The sequence below is a fragment of the Uloborus diversus genome, chromosome 6, assembly GCF_026930045.1.
Source record: "Uloborus diversus isolate 005 chromosome 6, Udiv.v.3.1, whole genome shotgun sequence".
NCBI classification, from domain to species: domain Eukaryota; kingdom Metazoa; phylum Arthropoda; class Arachnida; order Araneae; family Uloboridae; genus Uloborus; species Uloborus diversus.
This window is the reverse complement of record NC_072736.1, coordinates 30,708,155-30,734,635: the sequence shown is the minus strand read 5'-3', so window position 1 is coordinate 30,734,635 and position 26,481 is coordinate 30,708,155. Positions and strand designations below refer to the sequence as shown.

At 32.6% G+C, this 26,481-nt stretch overlaps 1 protein-coding gene across 1 annotated transcript in view; it reads right to left on the bottom strand.

The window, feature by feature from the left end:
* LOC129223866 (protein king tubby 1-like) overlaps positions 1–26,481 on the bottom strand; it is a 208,549-nt gene that overhangs the window by 67,270 nt on the left and 114,798 nt on the right. Inside the window, exon 3 of the mRNA XM_054858230.1 lies at positions 3,702–3,870. Coding sequence (XP_054714205.1) covers positions 3,702–3,870 — 169 coding nt within the window. The remainder of the gene's footprint in view (positions 1–3,701; positions 3,871–26,481) is intronic.

Genomic DNA, 26,481 nt, shown 5'->3' with positions numbered 1-26,481 from the left:
AGTGAGTTCTCACCTCCGCGGCATGTCACACACCTTGTGTGACTGTTTACGTTGCTTAATAACTTGTTTAATTAAAAGTATTTACTTATTTATTGATTATTCCTTTCACAAGTTCGTCAAATACTAATTGTTTAAGTATATTTAATTTTTTAAAATTGTGTTTTAGTTCGTTTTAGTAGGACGAAAGGAGTCATGTCACACAATAAATTCTCACCTCGGTTACCTAAACACAAAATGACAATCTCTGTGAGTTAACAAAGCTGTTTAAAGATCCTCCTCTTTTCTATTCTCATTAACACGTGGCAGTAATGGCATCAAATTTTATTTTCCATGATACAAGGGAGCCCCCTTGTTTATTTTCAGCCATAAAGAAGTTGTGATATTTTTGTCGAAAAACAAGAAAATATAGAATTTGCTTCAAAAACTTAGTGTGGTTATTGTGTGACTTCTCATCCCCGTTTCTTTTTTTTTTTTTTTTGATTTCTATAAACAAGGCATTTTTTAATTTTTTTTAATTATGAGTAAAATAATGGAAACTTAGCTGGGCCATTGTTTATGGTTATTTCTAGTAGGTAACACTTTCATGTAAAAACAAAAAACAAAAAAAAGAAGAAGAAGAAAACAAAAGGTTTCGATATTGAAAAATATTTGCGTTCAAAAGTTACATTTTCTGGAAAATGACCCATATATAACTTTTTTTTTTTCAAGGAAAAAAGTTCTATTTATTTATTTATTTTTTAAATTCACGCATTCAAAATATTCCCGTATTTGTAGAATCACCTCAGATATTTTCAAAATAAGATTTCACCAGCCATGAGTTCACTGGGAGAGGGTGGTTTATAATCAATTATAAACCAAGGTAGGCAAAATAAACTCACCAGAGTGTTAAGAATTATCACACTGCGGAATAAATCTAGAAATAAATCTTGTTTTCAATTCAAAAATATATATATATATTTATATTTCATCAAATATTTTCGTTGCAAAACATTTTCCCACCGAAACTTTAACGTAAGGGCTTTTGCTAAAGAAAACATCAAAACTTAAAAACTTGATCGCCGAGCAGATACGATGCCCCAAAAAATTCTCGTAAGATATGTTCACATTTGATGCCTTAAAATATTTCCATGGAATTTCGCGCAGAAGTATTTTCGTACCCATTTCTTATTTATGGCAAAAACTTAGTTTGTCAGGAATATATCTGCAATTTCTGTCCGAAAATACGCCGCAATTCCAATTCTGCTATAAAATATGTATGTAATAGATTGAATTCCTCGGGTTCGGAGCAGAAAATCTATTCTAAGCCATCGCCGATGAATCGACTTATGTATGGATTAACACGCTGGCGCGAACTAATATAGGCAAATGTATTAGCAAAGGCAGCTCATCGCTGTCAGTAAACTAAGTAAATATTTCTCGTGGTGCCAGCGAAAGTCATCCAGAGAAAACTGAGGAAAAGTCACGTTGCCACACCTAAGCCGTTCAAATATAATTGAACACCTGTTTCAGAAATGAGTATTCTATTTCAAAATTAACAAATAAATAAATTTTAATAACAAATATTGTCTATCTAGATGAAAGTTGAGGAAAATAGAGTAGCTTCAAAAATTACTAAAAATAAACCCTAAATATATGTATATCTAGGGTAGCAAATTGTAAACACTCATTGTCACTCAATTTATTTTGAAAGTATTGAAGCTATGATTTAAAGAATTGCGGTAGAATCAACCAGAACGAAGTTTGATAAAGAATAATTATCTTATGTGCAACTTATTTCGAGCAAAATCAAGAGAGATTAATATAAGCTCTTTGCTAAAAACTATTTACAAAAAAACAGTGGCGGCTCGTGGGACGGGCCAGAGGGAACCCAGCCCCCTCACTTTTTTCAGACAATAATTTATAACTTTTTTATTTATTATCCTTTCTTTTTTTGCGTACGTGCTTGAAATTTAAAACAATGGATTGTACCGTATTTTCTGCGTATAATCCGCGGATTGTCTGTTAAAAAAGTAAAATTAATGAGGTGCGGTTTATACGCTGCCGCGGATTATCTCTCTGTGTGTGTGTGTTTTTTTTCCCTCAACACCAACGCATCGAACTTCAATATTTGCAGCAAAATTCGCCGAGACCGAAGAATCCGTCACCCTGCCTGTATGCTGTTTATTTTACACAGCTTGAATGTTATTAATATCGTTCGTGATTAACTTATTAGATTAAGTATCTTGTAGCTTTTCTTGTGTTTAAAATGAATCTATTTATTTATTTAACACAAATAATTATTTTCAGAAAGTTAAAAAATTTTTTTTCCAAAAACCGGGGGGGGGGGGGGGGCTACGAGTGCACCCATGATCTGGCCCCCTCACTTTTTCAAGGCACGATCCGCCACTGACAAAAAATATAACATGATGAAGAGCTTGGTAAACAGAAAAGAGCTCTAATAAATTCAATCTGAATAGCTCATGGAATCGGAATTACTTCATACAAAAAGCAAATAAGTTGTGTTTTTAACAACATATCAATCATGTGACAATCTTGAAAGATTTAAACTTGAAATTATAGCCTAACCATTCAGAGCTACAAAATACATATTCAGAGCCATGACCAAAACTGTCAGCAAAATAAGCAGACTCAACCGAGCTGCTAAGAAAAACAAAGCATAGTTGAAACTGAGAAGAGTCATTCCACGAAAAAGTTAACCCTTTGTCCTGCAAGTGACGGTTCATACATTTCATTAAAAAGTAATAATTTCAAAGGGTAATGAAGAAATGTTTTGATTAAGAAATCACACATAAGTTTGTAGTTTGTTAAGCAGAAAAAATTTGTTCATTAATATTTTAAAGTGTTACTTTTAATGACATACGTAAAATTTAGGCGTCACGTGCAGCAAAAAATGACCGTTTTTTTTTTTTTTGGAATGGCCCAGAAGAGGAAAGGTCGAGAAGTTTTTATACTATACTAGCAATTTTCATATTCGGTTATTTGACGTAATCTTGTCGCATGACGGAGAATCGAAATAAATAAAAACAAAATGCATTTTTATGCTAAAACTACTTTTAAAAAATAACTTTGCACGATTCGCAACAAATAGGACTAATGGTAAAATAAATTATTAATTAAAAAAATAAAATAATTTACATTTTTTATTTAAAAAAATTTAAAAATTTCCAATAGAATTGATTTTAAGAGATTGAGGAACCAATTCGTTTCTTCTAATTATTTAGTAAAATGTTATACAGGTGAAATATCGTATATAGAGCGATTATCCACATATATCAACCTCAAGGGGACGTAAACAGGGTGTTTCCATTTACCTACTGTCTGTTCTCGAACTCCGCGACTAGCAGCTGCGAACGGTTCCAATTAAAAAAGGGGTGATGGTTTAAGGAGACGCACTTCCCGATGCATTCAGTTTTTGCTTGCTCATTACTTCCTTCTTGCTATCACCCCTGTTTTGATAAAATCAGAAGAGGCCTGACGCATGCGCAAATTCGAGTAAGGTTTCGCGTTAAAATATCGGACAGTAGTAGCATCTGGGGTAAAAGGAATCCGCTGTTGCAAAACGAAACATAATTTCACTCCCCACAAACCGTCATAAAGTCCAATTCCTCATACCAAGTTTCTCTCAGAGAGTCTAGCTTTGGACGTAATGCACAAATTTTATCTCTCAATTCATCCAAAAGACTTGGGAGAAGAGTACTTACAGAGCACTACTCCTTGTCCGTTTCCAGGAGCGTGGCCCGTCACCAGGGGCCTGGCCTCTTCTTTGCCTCGCCAAGCCCCCCTCGAAGCTGTTGGCGGCCTCGAATCGGAGGCATGCACCATGCCGGGAATTTGGCGCTTTTGTCTCTGCTTCTGCTCCAAAAGCTGCCTCTGTAAAATAAATGCATTTCTTTAGCTAAATAAATATTTTAACAATAAAATTATGTAGTCTCGTAACGCAACGTAAACTTTCTATTATCAACTAGTTCATGGGTTAAATTTCAAGCAACACTCTCGACCGAGATACCATACAATTATATGTTACTTGAAAACCAAATACTGCTCAATGTCAGAAAGTTAGCACTGAGATTCAAGCTATGCATCATTAAATCAAGTCATATGCGATTGTGAGAAGCAAATGGATGTAAGTGCAAATTAAAAAATAGATAAGCAGTATAAAATGTAGAAAATCCTCTCCTCTACACTGTACACAAATTCCGAAACGTTACTGAGTATTTTCGTGGAACGTTTCGGGATTTTAATTATTTTTATCCACTTCCTGGAAAAAATAAGTATCATTGTCAAAAACGTTCCTGAATACCCACAAATGGCACAAATACAGACTTCTCACTATTGCGAAAAATATTTTTAGCTTCCAGTTTAAAGATTAACTGAGTGAATTTATAAAGTGTCTCGGCTTCGTTTTGAATGCGGCCCGTCGGGACTGGCGAGGCTCCCTAAGGGTGCAAATAAGTCTATGGATTACTTTGCAAGAATTGAAGACGAGTAAAATTCCTGATTTTTATTTGCAATTCTGTTTTAGCTTTGGCCTTGTTTGCAATACTGCTTTTGGAACTTTCTTGATAAATGAGGAAAATGCCAAGCTATTATATTATACCTACTTAAGTTTCTTCTAAAGTTATCGGGACACGATGGGCATTAAGATTTCTGGGTACCTCAGAAAACTTCTAGGATAATTTCAGGAAGGTTACTGAATTTTAGCGGAAAAGGTTCCCGGTTCTTGTAAGGTATGTTACAGGCAGAAATTGGGCACATCAGCTGCCAATTATATTCCAGGAACGTTTCTGAATCGTTTTTACAGTGTATTTTAGGAAAATGGATGGAAAAATTTGGAGATAACCAGTACAAAAGTTCAAAAAAAAAAAAAAACTTTCCTCTGTTTTGAGATAAGAGACAGTGCAAGTATCCGTGGTTGGTGCTAGTACGTATGATTTGGCAAAAACCTCAATGAAAGTCTACCTAAGATCTGAACTTAGAACGAGTTTCACTCGAACTTTGAAAAGTTTACTTAGACCCCTTTGTTTTTCACTGCCTCATATGGATTCATTATTTTATCAAAAAAATTTCCGAATTAAAAGATGTATGCCCTCTGGAATAATAAGGATTTCGAAGCTAACGTTGTTTGACATTATAAAGTGACGAGTTATCAAATAGTCAAAAACTGAGTAAGAAAAATTTATATTGATCTACATTTTTTCGCTGTCAAGATCATTATTGAACTGAATTCGTACTAAATTCTTCTTGGATATTTAGTTAAACTTCTCTGATATATGCTGCTTTCTCAAGAAAAGTTCGCATTTGAAAATTACCTTCGTTTGGCATCATCATCAATCGAAATGAATCGCCTGATTATCGGAAGCATTAAACTAGAATCGATAAAATGCATTTCGCTATTCATTAGATCCTCATTTGTGTCTTAATTGCAGTCGCGACCTAATTGTTCTTAATGTTCCTCATCAACAACTCCAGTGTAGAGCTCAAACTACTGATTTTAAGTTAAACGAATATGCTTCGGCTGAACAATTAGTGAAGATCATTTAGAACGGTTCTAGTTCCTTACTATGTTTCCGTCACAAATGTTCGTTAATGTTTTGATTTTCTTCTTATCAATGAATAATTCGGAGAATCAAATGAGTTTCATCATTTGTTTTGAGACAAAAACATTGGTATTTAGTATCTCAGTAACAAAAGCTAAAGCGTAGTTTAAAAAGTCGAGGAATTATGTATTAAAAATGAACGCGCTTTCAAAAAAAAAAAAAATTTTTTTCGCGTTTTAATAGCTACGAGGGGTTTTCCATAAATGAGGTTACGCTTTGAGGGAGGGGCTAGGGGGGTCATGAAATCGTGACAACTTGTTACAAGCGGGAGGGGGTAAGTAACAAGAAATGTGGCATCACGCATATTTTATAAGAATATATGAATGAAAAATAGCGTGGCATGTGACAAGGGGAAGGGGGGGGGGGCGAAGATGAAGTGTGATACTTTGTGACAAAGGGGGGAGGGGGTGTTGAAAAAGTGTGACGCCATTTATGGACAGCCCCCTAAGAGATAGGTATTGCGGAATTTAGTATTGAAAAGCTTGAGGCATTCCCAAGTTTTAAAAAAGTAAACTGAATATTCTGCAGATTTCCATCATGATTATAATTTGTTTTCCACAACAAGTTCACCATTTTGTTATGAAGCGAAGTGCTGAGTCAAAAGATAGAGATTAAAAACATCATTTAAAACTTTTGTAAGAACAAGTGTTTCACTTGACTTTTTGGCAACAAATTCATTTTTAAGAGCGACTTGGTTTTCTTATTAAATGTAGTTCGATTCAAAATCTTTATGCTTTTATCTCTCAAGACTTATTTTGAAGCAGTCGCAAGTATTTTCTTCACAACGACGGTGACGATGCAAATTTTCTATTTCTTTTTTAGAAATTTTTTCAAAAAATAATTTTGAAATGCATCCCCCCCCCACTTGCTCATTATTATAATATTTTTAATTGTTTAAGGGTTTCTCACGTTTCAAAATTCCATCAGTAGAAATATGACTTCAGAAATAAATTCTTATAATTTTTGTTTTTAAATTTTAACGAATTTTTCTTTTTAAATTTCAATGAAAAAAAATTTAGATTAATAATTATTTAAACACCTATCTTTTTTTAACTCTTTGCCCATTTTTCTTTGTGAAACTGGAATACCACAACTTGTTTGAGCTATATCCCATTTAAGATAACCAATAAAGGTACATCAAGAAAGCATTAAGTAAATACTTCATTAAAATATTTGAATGTTTATTTAAGTTACTTAAAACACAAAGTGATTAACAAAATTTGTAAAATTACTTGACGTGTGTTATTAAAATTCGTACATCCTATGCATTGCAACCATTGAAAATACAGTCGAGTTCCGACTTAGGCGAGGAATGCGTTCCAAGACTCCTCGCGTAAGTCGAAATTTCGCGTTGTGGAAAAGGGTATGCGTAGAAACTTTTATAAGCATATCCAATTACTTTAGACACTCGTAAACACCACCTAAAACTTTTAAAAACCATTTCTTAACCATACAGTACAGTTTCTTACATTAAAAAAAAAAACTGATTTTTTTATTTGTATTTTAAATTAAAAACACCGTTTTGTTCAACGTAAAATACTGCTACGAAGCACAAAATCAATGACTAATTGCAAAGAAAAACACAATAGAAACCAGTACGGTACGTAGAGCAGTTGGTAAGAAAAGCACAAAATAAACCAGTACGGTACGTAGAGTATGTAGTAAGAAAAACAAATGCACTATAGTTTGTCTGTACAGTGGATCCAGTAATGATATTTGTAACTTAAAAAGTGAAGATGATGATGATTAATGCTGCGTGATCAAACCGTTATTCTTATATATTTTTTAATACACAATACAGTTGCTTCACTAGTTCTTTCAAAACTTTCCATCTATGGCAGCGCAACACCCCACTTCCTGGTTTCTTAAATTCACAATACAAGAGCAGCTTCCATTTTCATATTTTTTGCATTTTGCTTAGATACTACTCAGTGAACTTTTACGGACTTCCTTTTCTTGACTTTGACTGGTACATATGGACGATTTACTCATACCTAATTGTCGTCCTAACTTCGACGCATTTGTTCAAGCACATAATCTTTAACTTTTCTTTAATTGTCAGCGTTCTTAAGTGTCATTATATTTCAATAACTTTCACATTTAGAATGAAAAAAAAAGGTGAACTGAGGACTAGTTATTTGTATAAGCGATGTATCAGACTAGTGCGGTGTGGAAATTTTCGCTCTCAGTGAGGCTAAAGGGATGAAATTCCATTCACGAAAAAAAAAAAAAAAATTAGTAACCAATAATAAAGCCGATACTTAAACACCGCGATTCCCTTCCGAAAATTTCCGCGTTGCGGGAGAGGAATTCACGTTTTGTCTAAAATTCTTTACCGGTGAAAAAAATCGCGTCAAGCCATTTCGCGAAAGTCGGATCGCGTTGTAGCGGGAGTCGATTGTAAAAATCTTCTTTAGTAACTTTCAATTTTTTTCATGCATTTCAGATAAACATTAAATTTCTGAAAAGTACAAAAGAAAATTCAAAAAAAAAAAATTTTTTTTTTAAATTAAAAACGTCTAGGGGGGTGAGAAATAAAAGTGTGCAATTTGAAGGTGAAGTGCACCTTATAATTCAACTATAACACTATTCTAAAAAGCTGTTTCTCATTTTTTGGTCTAATTTTATTAATTCCGAATTTTTATGAAAAACATCGCAGACACATTGAGAACACATAAAATTCACAAAAATGAGTAAATCATGAAATAAGTATTTCTGTTCACTCGATAATTGAACTGTCAAAAGGGAAAAAAATTATTACAACTCCTTATCTTCCTACATTTTGTCTTTCATTTCATTAAAACTAATCAAGTAAAATATTGAAACACAAGCGAAAGAAGATCGAATATCAGCTTCAATTTTTTTGAGGAAGAACGACAAGAGGTATGAAATGTATTACATATTGTGCTATTCTGGTTCAAAATTAGTTTCAACTAATGTTTAAAAAATTGAAACAAAAATAAAATGCCCTTTCAAAAAAGAAGATGACAAAGAAGTTTTTTCTTAAAAAAAAAAAAATACATATATATATATATATATATATATATATATATATATATATATATATATATATATATATATATATATATATATATATATATATATATATATATATATATATATATATATATATATATATATATGAAGCTTGACAAGCAAATTAATTAATAGACGATTGTCTATAATGATACGAAGAAATAATAACGATGATTGGCAGACGGATAATTGAGTTTCCAAAAGCTTTTAACGTCGCATTATGAATTTATTTGAGTAATGACTGAATCTCAAAAGAAAAAAGACACTTTAGTAAAAACGAAAAATATCGTAATATGTAATGGATTAAGGGACATCGGGAAAAATAAAATGTCGAAAGTTCTTTTGTATGCGGAATACAACAGTTACAAATTTTGTGTTTTATTAGCGTCCTTATCATTTGCATTTTCAGCACAAAAGTGTTTTTTTTTTTTTTTTTTCCTCTTTGTACATTTTTACTTTTATACACAAATTTCTTACTTCAAGATTTTATAATAGAAAAAATTAAAAAAAAAAGTTTTAAAAGGGAATAATAAAACAGACTATCACTCATGGAATACGGTACGATCTTACATTTACTCAAACCACGAACTGCTTTTCTGTGAAAAATGGTAAAAGAAAAAAGTCGAGGCGAAAAATGACAATAAATGTTTCATTTTTCATCTTCAAACTTGAGCGGTCAATAACATTTCCCAGAAATGAATAGCAGGATTCTTAATACCGGAAGAAATTGAACTATTACAGTTTTGATAATCAGCTTTTCAATTCAATACGCCGACGAGTATTAAGGAATGTCACGAACTATTCCAGAGAAAAATAAGAAAAGGATATAATCGATATTAATTTCGATTTATTGTACTAGATATTCAGACTTTTGGGAATTCTTATATGTAAACAGATGAAAAATGTAATAGAATGTTAAAATGATGAGTTTTTATTAGAGTTTATGATACTTTTCATTGCTCACACACCGTTGCATTGAAAAAGGGGTCCCCGAAACACGTGTATGCAGTAATCTGCAAATTTTGAGCGATAAAACGTTGTTATGTCTTGTTTTACTTTTCAAATACAAAAGTATTTATTCAAATCTCGAGTTAGAACTACTCTGCAGTGGAAATTTGTAAATTTGTCAGTAACTGATTAGGACAGATTAAATTTAAAAAAAAAAAACAGCAACACAGTTGTTTTTTTTGCCAGATCTTGTAAGAGGAATATTCAACTGACATACTAATGATTTTTTAAGTATTTGTACTTTGAAAATAAAGATAGGAACAGAGTAAAACTTTGAAAAGTGTCCCAAAGTTAACCCATCCTACAGCATTTAATTTATTTTATTTATTTATTTTCCTTTTTTTGAGTAATCACGATTGCTTATTGTTCTCATTTGACTGTTTTGAATTCCTATCATTTTATTTTCCCACCACCTCCCTCTGCCAGCACCACCGTTGCGTCGACCGGCCTCACGATGCTGCTCCTCTTGCGAAAACCGTCTCCAGGTTGCGTCCATATCCTACACACACACGCCTACACACTCATGCCTGCGCACAGACACAAACACACACACACATACACACACTCATGCCTGCACACAGACACAAACACATATGCCTACATACACACACACGAACGCCTACACACACGCGCGCGCGTACACACACAGCACTGCATACACAACACGCACACACATGCATACATACACACATATACACGCACCCACATACATGCGCCTACACAAACACACACGCGCATTCATACACACACGCTCGTGATTGCGAAAAACATAATTTGAACTCAAGATGCCAAAAATTCAAATATATATATATATATATATATATATATATATATATATATATATATATATATATATATATATATATATATATATATATATATATATATGTGTGTGTGTGTGTGTGTGTGTGTGTGTGTGTATTTTTTAACCGTTTTTTGCACTGTTTAGAAATAAGCTTTATTTCATGATTTTTAAAACAACTTTTACAATAGCGTACGCTAAAAAAAACAGCATTCTTTAAACATTATTAGATGATCAGAGTACCAATACGGTTCAGTCATTTAATTCGAGAAAATATAAAAATAGTTTTGTAAGTAATTGCACCATATAATGTATTCAACGAAAAAGCATCAAAGTAAAAGAAAACACCCAAGACACGGGACTTATGAAACTATAATAAAAAGTCGCGACTCTAACGGTTAAGGGGAAAACTTTTTGAAACAATCCCGAAGCCGACCGTTTTTCAATATCCGCTCAAGTATTGTTTTATCGAGTTCCTTAATCAGGTGAATAAATTGTGGGCACACCGGATTTGAAAGGAAAAAAGAAATTAAAAACGAGCCGCCCATAACAGAAAATGTTTAACGTCGAGTAATTTGATTACCATTTGGTACTAGCATATTTAGGAGAAAATCCCGTTTTCTTAAAAGAATGCGCCATTTTTATGTTTCCCGGCCGTTCTGAGACAGTTCTAAATGTAAATTTTATGGTCTCTTTCCAACGAAGTTAACTCAATTTACTGATACGACTGATTTAAAATTCTGGCAGCGCATGAAAGATGGAAAAGAACAAAATAGTATCAAAGCTAAGCGAGTCGTTCTTTTGGATAATGATGGAAGAACAAAATGTTCTGTGATAAAATATTGAGCTTAAAGAGGAAAATGGAATTTCGCAGAAACGCCTTAACTGATTGAATTCTTTCCTAATGAAAATCTTCATGGGTCAATGTTTCAATCAATGTAAAAATAGTTTCACGCTTTTGATAATTATACTATTTACATTTTAGAAAAAAATAAATTTAAAGCTAGACGAATATAGAATAGACTAAATGTTTCAACGTCAAGTTGAAATTTAATTCAATTTGGTTGTGGGTAATTTTTTTTTGCATCGGTTTTACTTGAACTTAAATACAGCAGTACTTTCAGGTGTGTGAAGCATTTTAGAGATTGAGTTATTTATTATTGAAGAGTTTCGCAAGTGAGAAGTTTACAAAGATCGCATTGAATGTCATTTTTAACGAAACCTTCGTAAAAACTTCGACTTAAAAGAAGTGCATTCGAGATCTGAGACAATTTTGTAATGAAAACGTTAAATTATTCTAGGACTCAATGAAAATTTCGAGATTAAAGAATATTCGAGTAATAAGGCTTCGAGTTATAAAGAGTCGAACATATATTAGGGTGGTTTGGAAAAACTTTTTTTCAGCTAAGTCCGGGCAACCCCCTATTTTTGTTTACATTTACTAATAGTATTCTGTTGTAAAAGTTTTAGCTTCTTATTCAAATTTTTAGACGGTGCTCAATGACCCCTTAATTTAACATTATCGGTAGTCTAGAAAATGCCACAAGTTTTGAAACATTTAATTTCCCCAGATGTCTTTTTGTGAATAATTATTTTATCGCAATGTATATGCATATTACTCGTGTATATTATAATATGTAGCATTGTTTTTTCAGTTCAATGTATTTTTTAACCCCTCTCTCCATATGTTTGAAGTTTGGGGGAAGGGGTTGAGCACCTTATTTCAATTGAATTAGGAAGCTAAAATTCTTCCAGCATATTATTATCCACAAGTCTAAAAATATTGAGAGGTGGCCCGTTATCTAGCAGAACTTTTTTCTCACGTGTATTTTTGAACCAAACTACTATATACGTGTGAATACTTTAATTCCTCAAAGCAGAGGGGGAAATTGCCCGCTTCCTAACTCGTTCAACTGACGGGACAGCTTTTCTGCTTAAACTAATTGAGAGAGATTTAGCTGGAATATCGGTGTTAGTATAAGAGGAAAGTAAACTCGTTTAGTTCCAGTGGCGCACACAAAGGAGGGGTCCAGGGGGTCCGAACCCCTGCCATAGGTCTTGCTTCTTTTTCCGATTGATAAAGATTCTATGCACTTTGTGCGTTAGAATAATTTCAAACAAAGGGAACAATAATTTCGGTTCTAATGACTGAAAAGATAAAACCCTTATGTTAAAATATTTTTTTAACATATTGTGGACTTTTCCTATAACGAATTGACTACAAGAAGCAGAATGGTGATTTTAATGAATACATTATAATGACTATGTTTTTAGTTTTGTAATTACAGATTAAAATGAGATTCTATGAACTTGAATCCATTTTTAAATTATGAGAAAAGTAAAAGCGTGAATAATTCTGTTTTCTGGTATTTATTTAAGTATATTTTCATTTAATAATGCGAATTATTTATTCAACAGTTTATTTTTTACTGTTTTCCGTTCTCGGGAATTGATAAAATCAAGTCAATATATTTGACGGCGTATTGGGGCATGATATGAGAATGAGGCTTTCGAACTTGGATCCTCTCCTTGCAAAATTTGTGTGCGCCACTGTTTAGTTCAGAATGTTCTCCTTATTCTTTTTTTTTGGGGGGGGGGGGGAATTTGTCAGTTTTGATTTGTAAATGCTGAAAGAACAGAAAACCCATTTCTTCCGTAATCATTTGATAAAAACAATACCCATAATTACCCTCCACGGTGATTTTTTTGTATCTCCCCCATGCATCACTTCGACTGACGACGCAGACATATTTCACTTTCGGTATTTTTCTCGCTGGATAGAATTGTACTTAAGTACTGTTGAGAATATTAAATGATTATCATGCCATGGATCGAAAATACATTTGTTAATGTTGAAGAAACTATCTACATAAACAATGACAAAATATGTAATACTTAATAACCAAAGAACCAAAGCAGAGTAAGCACATAGACTATTTATAGTTTTAGTCCAGGATTAGTAAGTTAACCAATCAATATGCTTCTAATGTAAAACAACCAATGAGAAATAGATAAATAAAATATAGACAAAAGAAAAGGATTAACTTAAGAAAATTAAGGACCTCAGAGAGAGCTTCAAGTAAGCCTTAACCAATAGCAAAACGTTATTTATCCAAGTTTGCTTTAACCAATTAAAGTGCGATTATAGATATTTCAACAAGTACTGCATCCTAACCCCCATAACGAAATCAATTCCTTTCATTAGTTTTCTTCTTTCGTTATTTACTCTGCTTTTCTGAAATTTATACCGGCTTTTCTTCTTCTTTCACCTCACCCTTTTAGACTGATTAACTTCCTTAGTATAAACTTCTTTAAAATTATCCGTTGCGAGTAAATTATTAAAATCTAGCGGTACCCGCACGGCATTGCACGTAGTAGAAAATTAAAAGGCCAGTCGGTTCGTCTGTATATTTACAAATAATGGATGATGTATTTCTCGCCAATTTGATATGTTCATTTGCTCGCCCTTGTAATGGTAATTTGCTCGTATACGTTATGATAACTTACTCGACCATGTTATGATAATTTACTCGTTCATTTTATGATAATTCGCTCGATAAAATGTTCTTAAAATTGGAGTAGAAAGAGAACAAAATCGAATTTTCGAAAAATCGCTTCGAGATGCTCACCTCTATGTTACGAATTAATTTTGTGCCAAATTTCATGAAAATCGGCCGAACGGTCTAGGCGCTATACGCGTAAACAGACATACACGGACCCAGAGGCACAGGCTTTCAGCTTTATTATCAGTAAAGATTATTTTCTTTACGACAGCAAATCAACATACATGTGTCATACCACAAAACCATGAGACTGCGGACAAAGTTTTTTTTTTTTTAATTATTAATCTATTAATCTTACATTTTCCTTAACAGCAGGGCTGCAAATGCAAAGCAATTGGTTTCAACTAGTTTTATTTATCATGTGGAAGGTTACTAAACCTTTATTTATGAATTTCATCTTCTCTGCAATTTCTCATGAGCAATTTAGTTGTTTTTATTTACCCCATGAATTACTCGTATAAATGCAAACAATTAGGTTTCTCATTCTTCCGATTTTTTAGACGATAAAAATTTGGAGCTGACAACACTTTTGTGTATATTTTACATGAAGTCAGTTAATAATTTACTTTTTTGCGTGATTTTTCTTTTTCGTTGATTTCAGATTACATAGGGGGATTCAGCGGGTCTCATGCGACATACGGATTGAATATTGTTGGTATAGAATTTCCTAAGCTTCTTAACTGATTGCGTATTTTGCGATTATCTACGTGCACCAACCCAAGAGGAAATACAGGGGTTGTTTCCATTTAATCCCCCTAATCTCTGGAGTAAAATGAAACATAGTTTCATTCACTAACAATTTAATGTCGAATTTTTTATCCCCACTTACTCTTAAAGAGTGTCGCCTTAAAAACAATACACAAATTTTTTTGTCTCAATTCTACCCAAATGAAAGGAATTTTAAGTTGAAACATTAAAATAATGTTTCCCCCCGACAGACCATACATCTAAATAAAACTGGTTGAATTAGTACTTTTTCTTTTAAAAAAAATCCTCAAACTTTTGCTTTTAAACATGCGATTTAACAGCACGACAGTATGCGCATGAATTTCAGGAAAGGGAAAATTAAATATTATAAACGCGTGTATGCGCTATACTGCCGTGTGCATGTAAACGGCAGTATCTGCAGAAATGAGTTGTGGAGATTTTTGAAGAAATGCTTTTCGAATTCAATGCTAATAATAAAAGGAATGTTGGAATTAGGCATTTTTTCGTGTTTTTTTTTTTTTTTCAACGGAAACCAAATAAGCAAGATTGTACATTAAAACTAACGCGTAATAGATGACAAAAATGCAAAAAAAAGAAAAAAAAAGAAAACAAAAATTGCTGTTACTGCCCTTTACCTACCCACGGCAGTATATTATTTACTGTTTAAATTAAAATTAATAATCTTAATGAAAATATCTAGCAACATTTTTTAAAATGGTTTGAAAAGTTTTCGATAAGTTTTTCCTTTGACTAGAGTTAATGAAAATGCATTAAACTGTAAGGTACATAATTACTGAAACTATCGATATAATCTGCATTTTTTTCTGTTTAATTTTCTTTCCTATTTATCCAGTTATCCACATACAAACGATATGATCCAAAATGCAGATTATATCGATAGTTTTAGTAATTATTTACCTTACAGTTAAATGCATTTTCATTAACTCTAGTCAAGTCCACTTCCTATTGGACCAATATTTGGTTAAGAACATATAACACCTAATCAATTCAGCAACATTCATAATTATGGGGAGGGGGGATTTCTCTTTAAATGAATTTTACTCAATCCTGGAATTCTATTTCTCAGTTTGTCATTTTACGTAATAAGAAGAATCTTTGTTGAAAAAGTATGGGAAATTCTTTTTGTTACCATTCGGAATCTTATCAGCTGGTTGTGTCAGACAATTCACGAGAAAGTCTCCTAGCTTTCAATACCAGAACCGTTCTGCAGGAAAACATGTGCCTTATCATCAGCAGGCATCTCAGCCCCTTTGTGCCGCAGTGACATTTAAAAGGCATTTAGGGAGACGTTTAGGAGAGAATTGGACGTAGATATAACTTTGGCAATCAAGGAAGAGGAGAAGCTCCATATAAAGAGCATAGAACTTATTTTCGAACTATTTTGAGAGCGCTACACATCACGAGAATAGCGATAAAAATTAACTCAATGGATATTAAAAAGTACAGGAAATTAAAAAGTACATTGATGAAAATTTGCCAACATTTTTTTAAAAGTTTGAATTTTGATATCGTGAATTCAAATTATGTTTTTTGTGTGCAATCACGTATTGAGGTCCCAACTCGTTGGGTTTCTTACTTCTACTAAGCTTTTACCGCAACCATAGTTTGTATTGAAGACGTCAAAATTTAAATTAATATCAGGGGCTGGATGTTGTGTACTGAATACTGTTTTCGAATGAAAAGGGTTGTGGTAAGTCGAGTCTGTCGTTTATAAATAATTTGATTCCGAGGCACATGGACGCCTGCATTATAAACAAAGAAAAATAAAAACAAAGGACGGACGTCATTCAACGGTCAAGTGAAAACAATAAATAATTCGTGATTGTTCAATAAACTTAACTAAAACAAATTATTTTATATTCTCTGATTGCTACCACATTTTTTTTCTGTAGCGGCTTTCCGAAATTTTCGCAAACTCTCCCTTCCTCCTTCTTTTTTTTTTCCAATCTTACAAATAAGATTAAAACAAGCTTGTTGTTATTATTTGCAATACTGGCACTTTTTGGTTCGGACTCTATTTCTGCTGCAACATCCAACTGCCCCCCGTATGGGGACCGTGTTCATAAATATTTAGTACCTTTGTAATGTAGCATTTGTAATGCAATATTTTTTACTCCTAGATCGTTTACGTAAATTATTTGCTTTGCTGTGTGACCCTAAATGCTGATTAAAAGTGTAGTGGTTAGTAATGGGGTCGTTTTCAAAATTTTAAAAGTATTTTTTTCAGAAAGAGCATGCTTAAAAACATAGAATCTGACCATTTTTTAAATAATTTCTTTAAGTTTAATATTTTTAAAAAATTACTTAAATCGGTGCTCTTTCATCGTTTAATGCTTCTGCCGATGACATCACAAATGATGAAATGCCATTCAGTGTTGTCATTCACGGTCCAAAATATTTAATTCGCATCTTTACTCACGTGTATTGGCAACGATATGGTTGGTAGCAAGCGTAGAGCGCAATTTTAATTCGTTGATTACCATAACGTGGAAACGTAGTAGAAAGATGCGGCAAAGTGCATCATTTGTGACGTCATAAAGACCACGCCTTGTTTGAAAAATCGGACACTTAAAAAAATTAATTTAAAAAAAATGTTGGGAAAATGAAAGTATTTTCTGGGTCCATGTTATTTTTTTGCTCATTCTATCTATCTCAATCACTAAAAGTAGTACTTTTGACTAAAGGAAACCACTCCATTATAGTAAGAGTAAAATTTTTATTCAGCCCCATAAACAATACAAAGTATTCGAGATTGTTAGGAACTCATAATTTTATGACAGTCAAAATGTTTCATTTGGATTAAAAAATTAGAGTATGTTTTTTATTTTAATGAACTAAAAAGAAGGCCCATAGGAAGTACTTTGTTTTTCAGTTTGTTTTTCAATGTTCTGTTTTGATATGTTCTGTTTTGATACATTTTTTCTATTGCTTGGAGGTATTCTGTTTGTACATAGAAGGAATATTTGTTTGCTAAGAATATTTACTTTTGATGGATCATTTCTCTATTTTTGTAGCAATAAAACGGTTTTTACATCGAAACATTATGTTAAAACTGATTTTATTGACTACTGTGCTGTAAAGTATATTTATTCTAATAAAAGCTTTTTCGCAGTTGCTCAATGAAGAAATATTACACTACCGGAGCCATAAAAATGCAATTTTTTCATCTGAAAGGACTTACATTATTTATTTTCCAAGAAAACATGTCGCAAAATTTAGAACGCGAGCATCTTTTTGGGCTGCAAGGCTTCTTCTTTTACCACGCGAAAGATCATTTTGTTTTTCATTAAATAAGGTTGTTGCATTCTTTAGTGCATAAAAATTCGACCGCATATTGGAATTTTACCATCCGTTCATCAAATTCCAAAGATTTTTACGGGAGAAAATTTTTGCCACATCTCTGGGAAACTAGGATATTTTGTCCACCGAACTTGGAAGAGCACGTGGGGCTGCACCCTAGCAATTCCATCAATGACAAGGCCCTGAGATCGACTATGGAGTACGAGAGAGAAAACAACATCGCCTTAAATAAAAATGCCGAGAATGCTGAGGGAAAAGAAATCCATAGGGTTAGGTGAAGTAAAATGACTGTTTTCAAATTTTCTGAGCTACACTTCTTAAACTGCTTGAACAGTTTGAATTACATGGTTAGATATCCAACATTTCACTATCTGAGAGTAGTTAAAAATTTTTAATAGCTTTATTTTGAAAAAAAAAAAAAAAGAACGTTTAATCATTTTGTAGTAAGTTACCGCCCTAAGGCAGAAATACTTAAAATACACCGCCAGCTCAGTTATTCCATCCGAGGACTGCAGTTTCGTGCTTTTTAGCACTCATCAGCCCGGAATAGGAATTACCTGAACTGGAGGCAAAAAATCTCTTAAGGGAGCCAAGAGAGCCAAACAAACTGGTAGCTAATGTAAAAAGTAGCACACCAGATGAGTGACGGCAGCAATGGTGCGGTTCAACTCAAAGATTGATGACAAAGCATGGTATTTTGTAGTAAGTTACCGCCCTAAGGAATGACTGAGCTGGCGGTGTATTTTAAGTATTTAATCATTGCTTCCTTTAGGTTTCTTATAATTGAAAACTTCACCTCATATTGTGAGGTGAAATGAATATATGTAGATGGAGAAAAGGAACTAGCTTAAAAAATTTAACAAGATCAATGGGGAAGCAGATAACGCATGCATTATTGAAAGCTGTTATGAATAATTTCATAATTTGAATCGAGTATAAGCAATTCATAATGACCTTGCCATTGAATATTGGCTCATCCAGTGTTCGACGATGTTACTCCCAACTTCATATATATCAACATATTCTCGAGCAGTAGTTCTCTTCAAATTGATATTTAGTGTTTGGATCATCTTCTGATATGCAGCATTTGCTACAGTAATCGAAAAATAAATAACTTTTCTCTTTCGCATACACTTCTTAAAGACTTGCAGCAGCCATGGTTTCCATCAGAACCATATTTACTTGTCCGTAGACATTTTCGTTTTATTTTCAAGTTCCTTAAGGTATTTTATTTTTTACTAGGTGTTGGTGGTTAGAGAAGACGTGGCCTCTTGTGAGTCGAATGATTCTCAAAAGAAGAGATACATCTTAAATGATTAACGTTGATCCGGAATACATAAATAGCTAAGCCTAACATTGTGATCACTTAACCCCACTTTACTTTACTGTCATTAAAAAAAAATCAATGTAACTTATCTAGAAATAGATATATATTCTTCAGGAATAAAAGGAGCTTATGTACATAGGAATTAGTCAGAACTTTGGATGAAATACATGACGTAGAAAAGTAAACTACAATGAACCAAACATAAAATCAGAAATGTTACCACGCTATACTAAACTAATATTTCGAAATAAAAGAATTAGTTTAAAAGTATTGCTGATTTACTAAATAATCTGTAAAAAAAAGTATGCAAACAAAACTATGTTTGGCAAATATTTCCTGATTTTTCTTTTTTTTTTAATAGACTTTATTCTACCCTTACCTGACCCTACTATTGTCATTTCTAAATATATTTTAAGTTACCAGTTTACAACTCTTCTGTTGATTCAACATATCATAAATATTTGCAGCGGGAAATTCTCTTCAAGACAGAATATCGTGCAAAATAGTGGAAACAATAATTTAATCATTTTTGTTACTTTTTGTGCATTTAAAAACACCTAAATGTTGTGATGTTACAAAAACATTTTTGGATTTTCAGTGTAAAAAAGGCATTTTTTTATATAAAGAGTACACTTTAATCGATTTGGTCAACTTTTTCAGAGACGTTACACAGTTTTCTGAAGACTCCAATGATTCTATGCTCATTTTACTTCCGATTCTTCTCAGCAAAATAGATAAAAGTGCGACTTTGAAAAGTGTATAAACAAATATATATTCTTATTTATAGGAATATAGTCGAAAACTCATCATGTCAAAAGCTTCGCAAAACTTACATTGTATAGCTTTGCAAAGCTTTAAAAAGCTTAGGGAAAATAAAAATCTGGAGAGATCTTTTTTTATGCTAATTTAGCGAATTTGTTTTCTAATTTTCCTTGGAGCTAAAGTTTAAAAAAAAAAAATCAAATCATACTTTGTGGAGGCCTAAAAAACACGAATTACAGATAGAATGATTAAATACCAACAAGAAACACGAGAATTTCACAAACTTAAATTGCATGCATTTAAAGTCAGACAGAATTGAAACGATTTTCTCTAATTTTCTTTAAAAAATGCTTCACCAAAACATGTACTTTTTTTTAAATAAATGTTAGATTTGTAACAACTCACAACTACTCTAACCTATATAATAAAGAAAATAATGAAAAAAAAGTAAGATAATAATAGTTATAAAATAAAATATTCAAAACTCATTTCAAAAAAATTAAGTTACTTATGCTCAGGTGAAGCAGAATACGAGAGGAAAGCGAAGTAAAACTGAAATCGAATGCGGATTTTTCAGTAAAATATCGAACTACCGGGAATCTGAAATAACACGATGGGTGATCCCAGGGAAGAAGCTTAGGCTGAACCGAAATCTCAAATTTTGAAGAAGTATTGGATTAAGAGGAATGAGAGATAGCAGAAAGAAGAGATTGTGCCTTAAAAAGATAAGAATAAACTCAAATGTTTAACTTGAAATAACATTGGATGGAAAAGAAAGTAAGGTAATATTTTGCTTTCCATATTTTAGATATCAGAAGATAAACCAGTTTGGAGTTAAAATGGAATAGGTAGATGAACGAGAGCAACTTATTAGGACACTAGTTCAAAACAAAATATTTTAAACTAGAAAGTCGCTCGTCAAGGTATGACGGGTGAAAATTGCTTCATGACTTTTATTCCTCTATTCTATATACTTCTATTCTACTCTATTGAGCGAAGCCATTGCCTGTTTGGTGATATTTTGATAGCTGAAAAATTTTAAACCTAACTCCTGAATATTAACCCTAAACTCCAGTAGGTTGCGTTCATTGTTGACCATTTTTTTCGTTTCTTCACTCTCCTGAAATGACAGTTTTACCAGTAAAAGAGTTAAATTACCGGATCGAGTTCAGCCTTGTCAAATAAAGTCTTTCCCTGCATGTTAAACATTACCAAAACATATTATCGAATTATCATGCCGTGCCGCGAGTTTCATTGTTGAATCTCGCGGATTACTCGATCATTGTCTAATATTTATATGAGGATGTTACGTGAAATGTATAGTCATAATGGAAGTAAATTCCCAAAATATTGTACGAGTGTTTGAAAGGGAAAGGTTTGAAGAGAAAAAAAAATTTTTATTAAGTGTTTTAACTTTAAACCTTGCTTTTCAATTCTCAACTGCGGTGTAAAAATGAATTTGTACATACTTATTCTTTTTCTTGCATATACATGAATATTTAATGTATTTGATGGGGTGCTTCATTGATTAAGCTTGTTAGCTATACTGCCATGATTAGGTAAAAGGCAGTAATTGCAAATTTTTCATTTTCATTTATTCATTTATTTTTTGCATTTTTGCAGACACCAGAATCATTTTTACTTATTTTCGGAAAATCGGAGGAATTCGTTTATACGCAGTTGCCGTAGATCGTGTCAACCTACTCCACGAGGACTATTGTATTTACGTTGGTTTTTAATGGATTGTAATAATGGAAAGAAATCAACTTTCATGTGGATTTTGATTAACATAACTGATATAATGCAACTTTTCTGAGAATAGGGTAGACCGGGCACGTTTACGCAGTGCTTTTTTTACTTCCTTTTACAAAGTAAAGGAAGTATTGTATTTGCTAAAACATTTTGACCCAAAAATAGGCCTTAATTTCCATTTTGCTCGCCCCCGAATAAATGTTTTTTTTTTTTCAACCCGACCATACATGGATACATGTCTAAGAACGTATAGACACCCGAAATATCCATTTTTAACGATCCCCGAAATAATTACAACAAGTATTCTCGTGACGTCTGTATGTACGTATGTATGTGCGTATGTAGATATGTGCGTCTTGTGTATATATCTCGCATAACTTAAAAACGGTATGTCCCAGAAAGTTGAAATTGCTATGTAGACTTCTAGTGGGGTCTAGTTGTGCACCTCCCCTTTTGATTGCATTCGGATATTTCTAAAGGGGTCTTTTACACCTTTTTGGGGGGGAAATCATTGTTAATATCAGCAAGAACTCATGTTGTGTTATAATTTGGAAAACACTTGGCGACATATCGCCAAGCCTTTGGTCGTCAAGCTTTTTCGCCAGCTTGGCGACAAAAAAATTTGGCGTTTTTTTTTAATTTTAATTTGGTTTTATTTTGGCCACTATTGGCGATTTTTATAGAGTTAACCATTGAATCACATTAAAATATCCAATATTGGGAAAATTCATCTGTATAAAACTTTTTTTGCTTCAGTTCGCAAGCTTCGGACCAGCCTGCAGAAAGAATAATCTTTTTTCTACCAGTCGAGTAAATTTTGAGTTGAACGTTTTGAAGTCTATTGTGAATAAATAATACTTAGTTATGAATAAACAAATACATAAAAATTAGCAGAACTTCATCCTTTTTTAGAACTGTATTTGAATGAACTGAAATGTTATTAAATTTTTACCACGTTAAAAATAAATTCAAACTTGGAGATGGGGCAAGTTTACGCGTTGACGTCTGAGCACCTTTACGCACGTTCTTACTATGTCTTACTTCTAAACATGCACTGACGCTTTTTTCGCTCCGAACTGTCTCAAAACATTTTAGTATTTTCAGGCTATTTAGTTGAAAAAAAAACCATTTAATTTTTATTTGAGGTACAAATTCGTATCTTATAGCTTACAAACATTCAGTACTATCTTTATGCCCGTTCAGCTTTTACTTTATACACTATTCAGTCTGTAATAAATTTGCTTTATTTTAACAATGGTGAGACATTATGTTTAAAACACTAACCGAACCACGTTAGGCTTTAAAATAAATATGCGTAAACGTGCCCCATGTCCGGGGCAAGTTTACACAGCGAACTTGGACTTAAAAATAATTTTTTAAACGGTTAAGAACAGAAACTGAGCAACAACTGAATGTACCAATTTTGACACTAATAACTGCTTCATAAAGCCGCAATGTCTAAAAATTCCTGAGTTAAAACATAAAATTTAGAAAATTTATTGAAAAAAATCCTCGTAAACGTGCTCCGGTCTACCCTACCGTATAAAATTTTCATTCGGTTACTTTTTAAAAACTACTTTTAACTCTCCACCCGACTCCATTAAATATGCACTGTAGAAAAAAATCAAACATTAAACTATTTAAACACAAGATTTTCAATCTGCTAAAAGGAAGAGCTTTTATTTCCAAGCCCCAAACCAGATTCCAACGAGCATCCAAAAGGACATCGAACAGAGCAAGGAAGATCCTGGAAAAATAATCCAGGCCATCTTGAGATTGTGGCGCGGTGGCAAAAATCATTTCCCGAGTGGCTAACTCATTAACTCTGGGACCGTTAATGAACTCCGATGTTGTCCCTCCCAATTAGTGGAAGTACCCGGGGGCAAACGAGTGTGTGGCCCTTGCTGCATTAATTTAATGAAACTGTTTGATTGGGACTCGCAATTTTCGCGCACTTACGCAGGCTCGTGGGAATCAAAATATCGAAGAACTGCAGTTTTTTCGCTGCTCATAAGGAAGGAATTGCAGCGAAAAGCACATCCAGAACTGAATAAGCCGATCCGATACTTTTTCGTCATACTTGGCACATTTTTACCCCTTATGATCAATTTTCATTTTATTTATTGAACTCAAGGATACAAGTAAACTACTTATTTGGAGATTGAATGCACTGTTTTTCTTTTCTGATGCAGTTTTAAACAAAATAAACCAATATTCAAGGCTAAAAATTTCACTTTATTGAAATATAAAAACCTACTAAATAGCTGAACAAAGCAATCAATAGGTAAAACAAACAGCAAAAAACGAAGTGAAACAATTCCATTACAATAATTTACCAACAAAATAAAACACCTTTAAAAACTCCGTTAAAATATAAAAGTATTCGACAAATAAATATATATACAATTAGAGTTATGTGTTCTAAAAAAGCATAATTTGCTTGTTTTTTGTTCTGCACACTGCACTACATAACAATATAAATGCTCAGCAAACGATATGGGACGTCACATTCTATTTTTGGTCATGCCGTTAGGTACTAAACTAAAAGAATTTGAGAAAACGAAAGTGGTTGCTTGAAAAACTTCACGACTTACTGTACGGCAAACAGCAACAAATCTGAACAGATAAAGATCGGTCATTTAGAGCTTTCTCAAAAATCTCATCAAATAAGGACCACAAAGACGAACAGTCTCAAAAAAAAAAAAAAAAAAAGAGAAAAAGAAGAGAGAAGAGAAAGAAAAAAAAAGAAAAGGAAAAAATTCCAAGCGATTATATATATATATATATATATATATATATATATATATATATATATATATATATATATATATATATATATATATATATATGTAATATTATATATATATATATATAAAAGAAGTAACCCCCCCCCCCGAAAGTCGGGTCTAGCTACGCCACTGATAATAAGACGAACTTGCTCCAAAAAACAAACATCAAGACATTATTAGATAAAAATTCAAGTCACGATGCAGTTCTCGAACTATTCAACATGTTTTCCAAAAAAAAAAAAAAAAGTTTTGTGATGTGAAACTTATGTCACGAATGACTCTAAAAAAATTCATAAGAGATCAAGGGTTGAGCGCTGCCAAAAATGCTTGGTTTTGGGTAAAAAGTGGGATAATGTACATAATTTTTCCTGATGCGAAAAAAGTTTAATTGGGACGGACTAAATGGTTTTTGCTACATCTGGTATGTGATCTCCTGTAAAGGAAAAAAAAAAATCTCAACGCGTACATTTGGAGGCGGCTGTGGAAGTTTCGCTAAGGACGGAAACTATATCAATGTTTTTTGTGCATATCAGAAAAATTCTGAGAGTGATGTTGATGTACTGAGCAGTATTTTTTTTAAACCAAAAAACACCGTTAATTGCTATTTTAAACAATTTGTTCCAGCAGGATGAAGCCTAATTGCATGTTTCTTAAACCTCAAAATCAATGTCTAATGCTTATTCCATGAAACTGCTGTACTGGCCCGACAAAAGGCTCGATCTAAGTTTAATGACAACTTTGTGAGACATTCTAGCAGTCGAAGTATGAAAAAATGGCATTCAATGTTGAAACGAGCAAGAGCTTATTTTCTCCATCAAAAAAGTCAGGATAAAATTTTTCAAGAACGTTTTTTAACTTCCATGACATCAAGACTGATAAAAATTGATTGGAAAAAAATGGGGGTAGTCTTTGATCACTAGGGTTTTTCAAGAGAAAATGGTCGTTGTCCTTAAATTTTTGTCGAGTTTCAACAGTGACATTTTTTTTTATTAATCACGGCAAAACATTAATATGTCATATTTTCAAATATTCTGCTTTTCACAACGATTTCTAGCATAAAAAGGCACTCTGTGTACAAATTTCACTGAATTATTTCAGAAATAACTTTTTTTCTGTGCAATTTTCTGCTGTCCTTATAACTTCGCCCACCACTGTACGATGCCCAATTTTAATATAAGAAAGCGAAAATGAAAAAAGTTTTCCATCTAAAGATGATAAAACCAAAGTGGGTTGCAGGAATTAAGACATATAGTAAATTGAGACAATAATTTCTATTTTTGTACATACAGCACTATACAAATTCTTCTGATAAAGTTTCTCACACATCATCATTATTATTATTAGTATTTTATTGTTACTGGGTTTCACGTGGTGACAGAAAAACACTTGAAACAAAAACAAATCATGTAACAAATATTTCTGGAACAAAATAACTTGGTTCTTTACTCAAAGGAATGAAATTGTCGGGAAGGTTACAGAAAAAAAAAAAACGAATCACAGGAAGATGTGATATTATTTATGCATGTCTGGGGACTGCATACGTCATTTATTTGTATCATGTCCAGATTCTTGTGAGGTTATTCAGAGCAGATATTTCCTAGAATATTACGAAATGGAGTTCGTATTGAGAAGAAAAAAAAGCAATAGTACATAAACTTCTAAGAAATCCTTCAACTTTGTAAAATTTATTTATTATGGATAGAAAAGTATTATAGGATGAAAAATAGTTCTTTTTGACGACTTGCATAAAAAAATGAAACATTAGCATAGTACTAGCAGGAAAAAATGCGATTATTCGCTTCTTTAGGCTCATTAT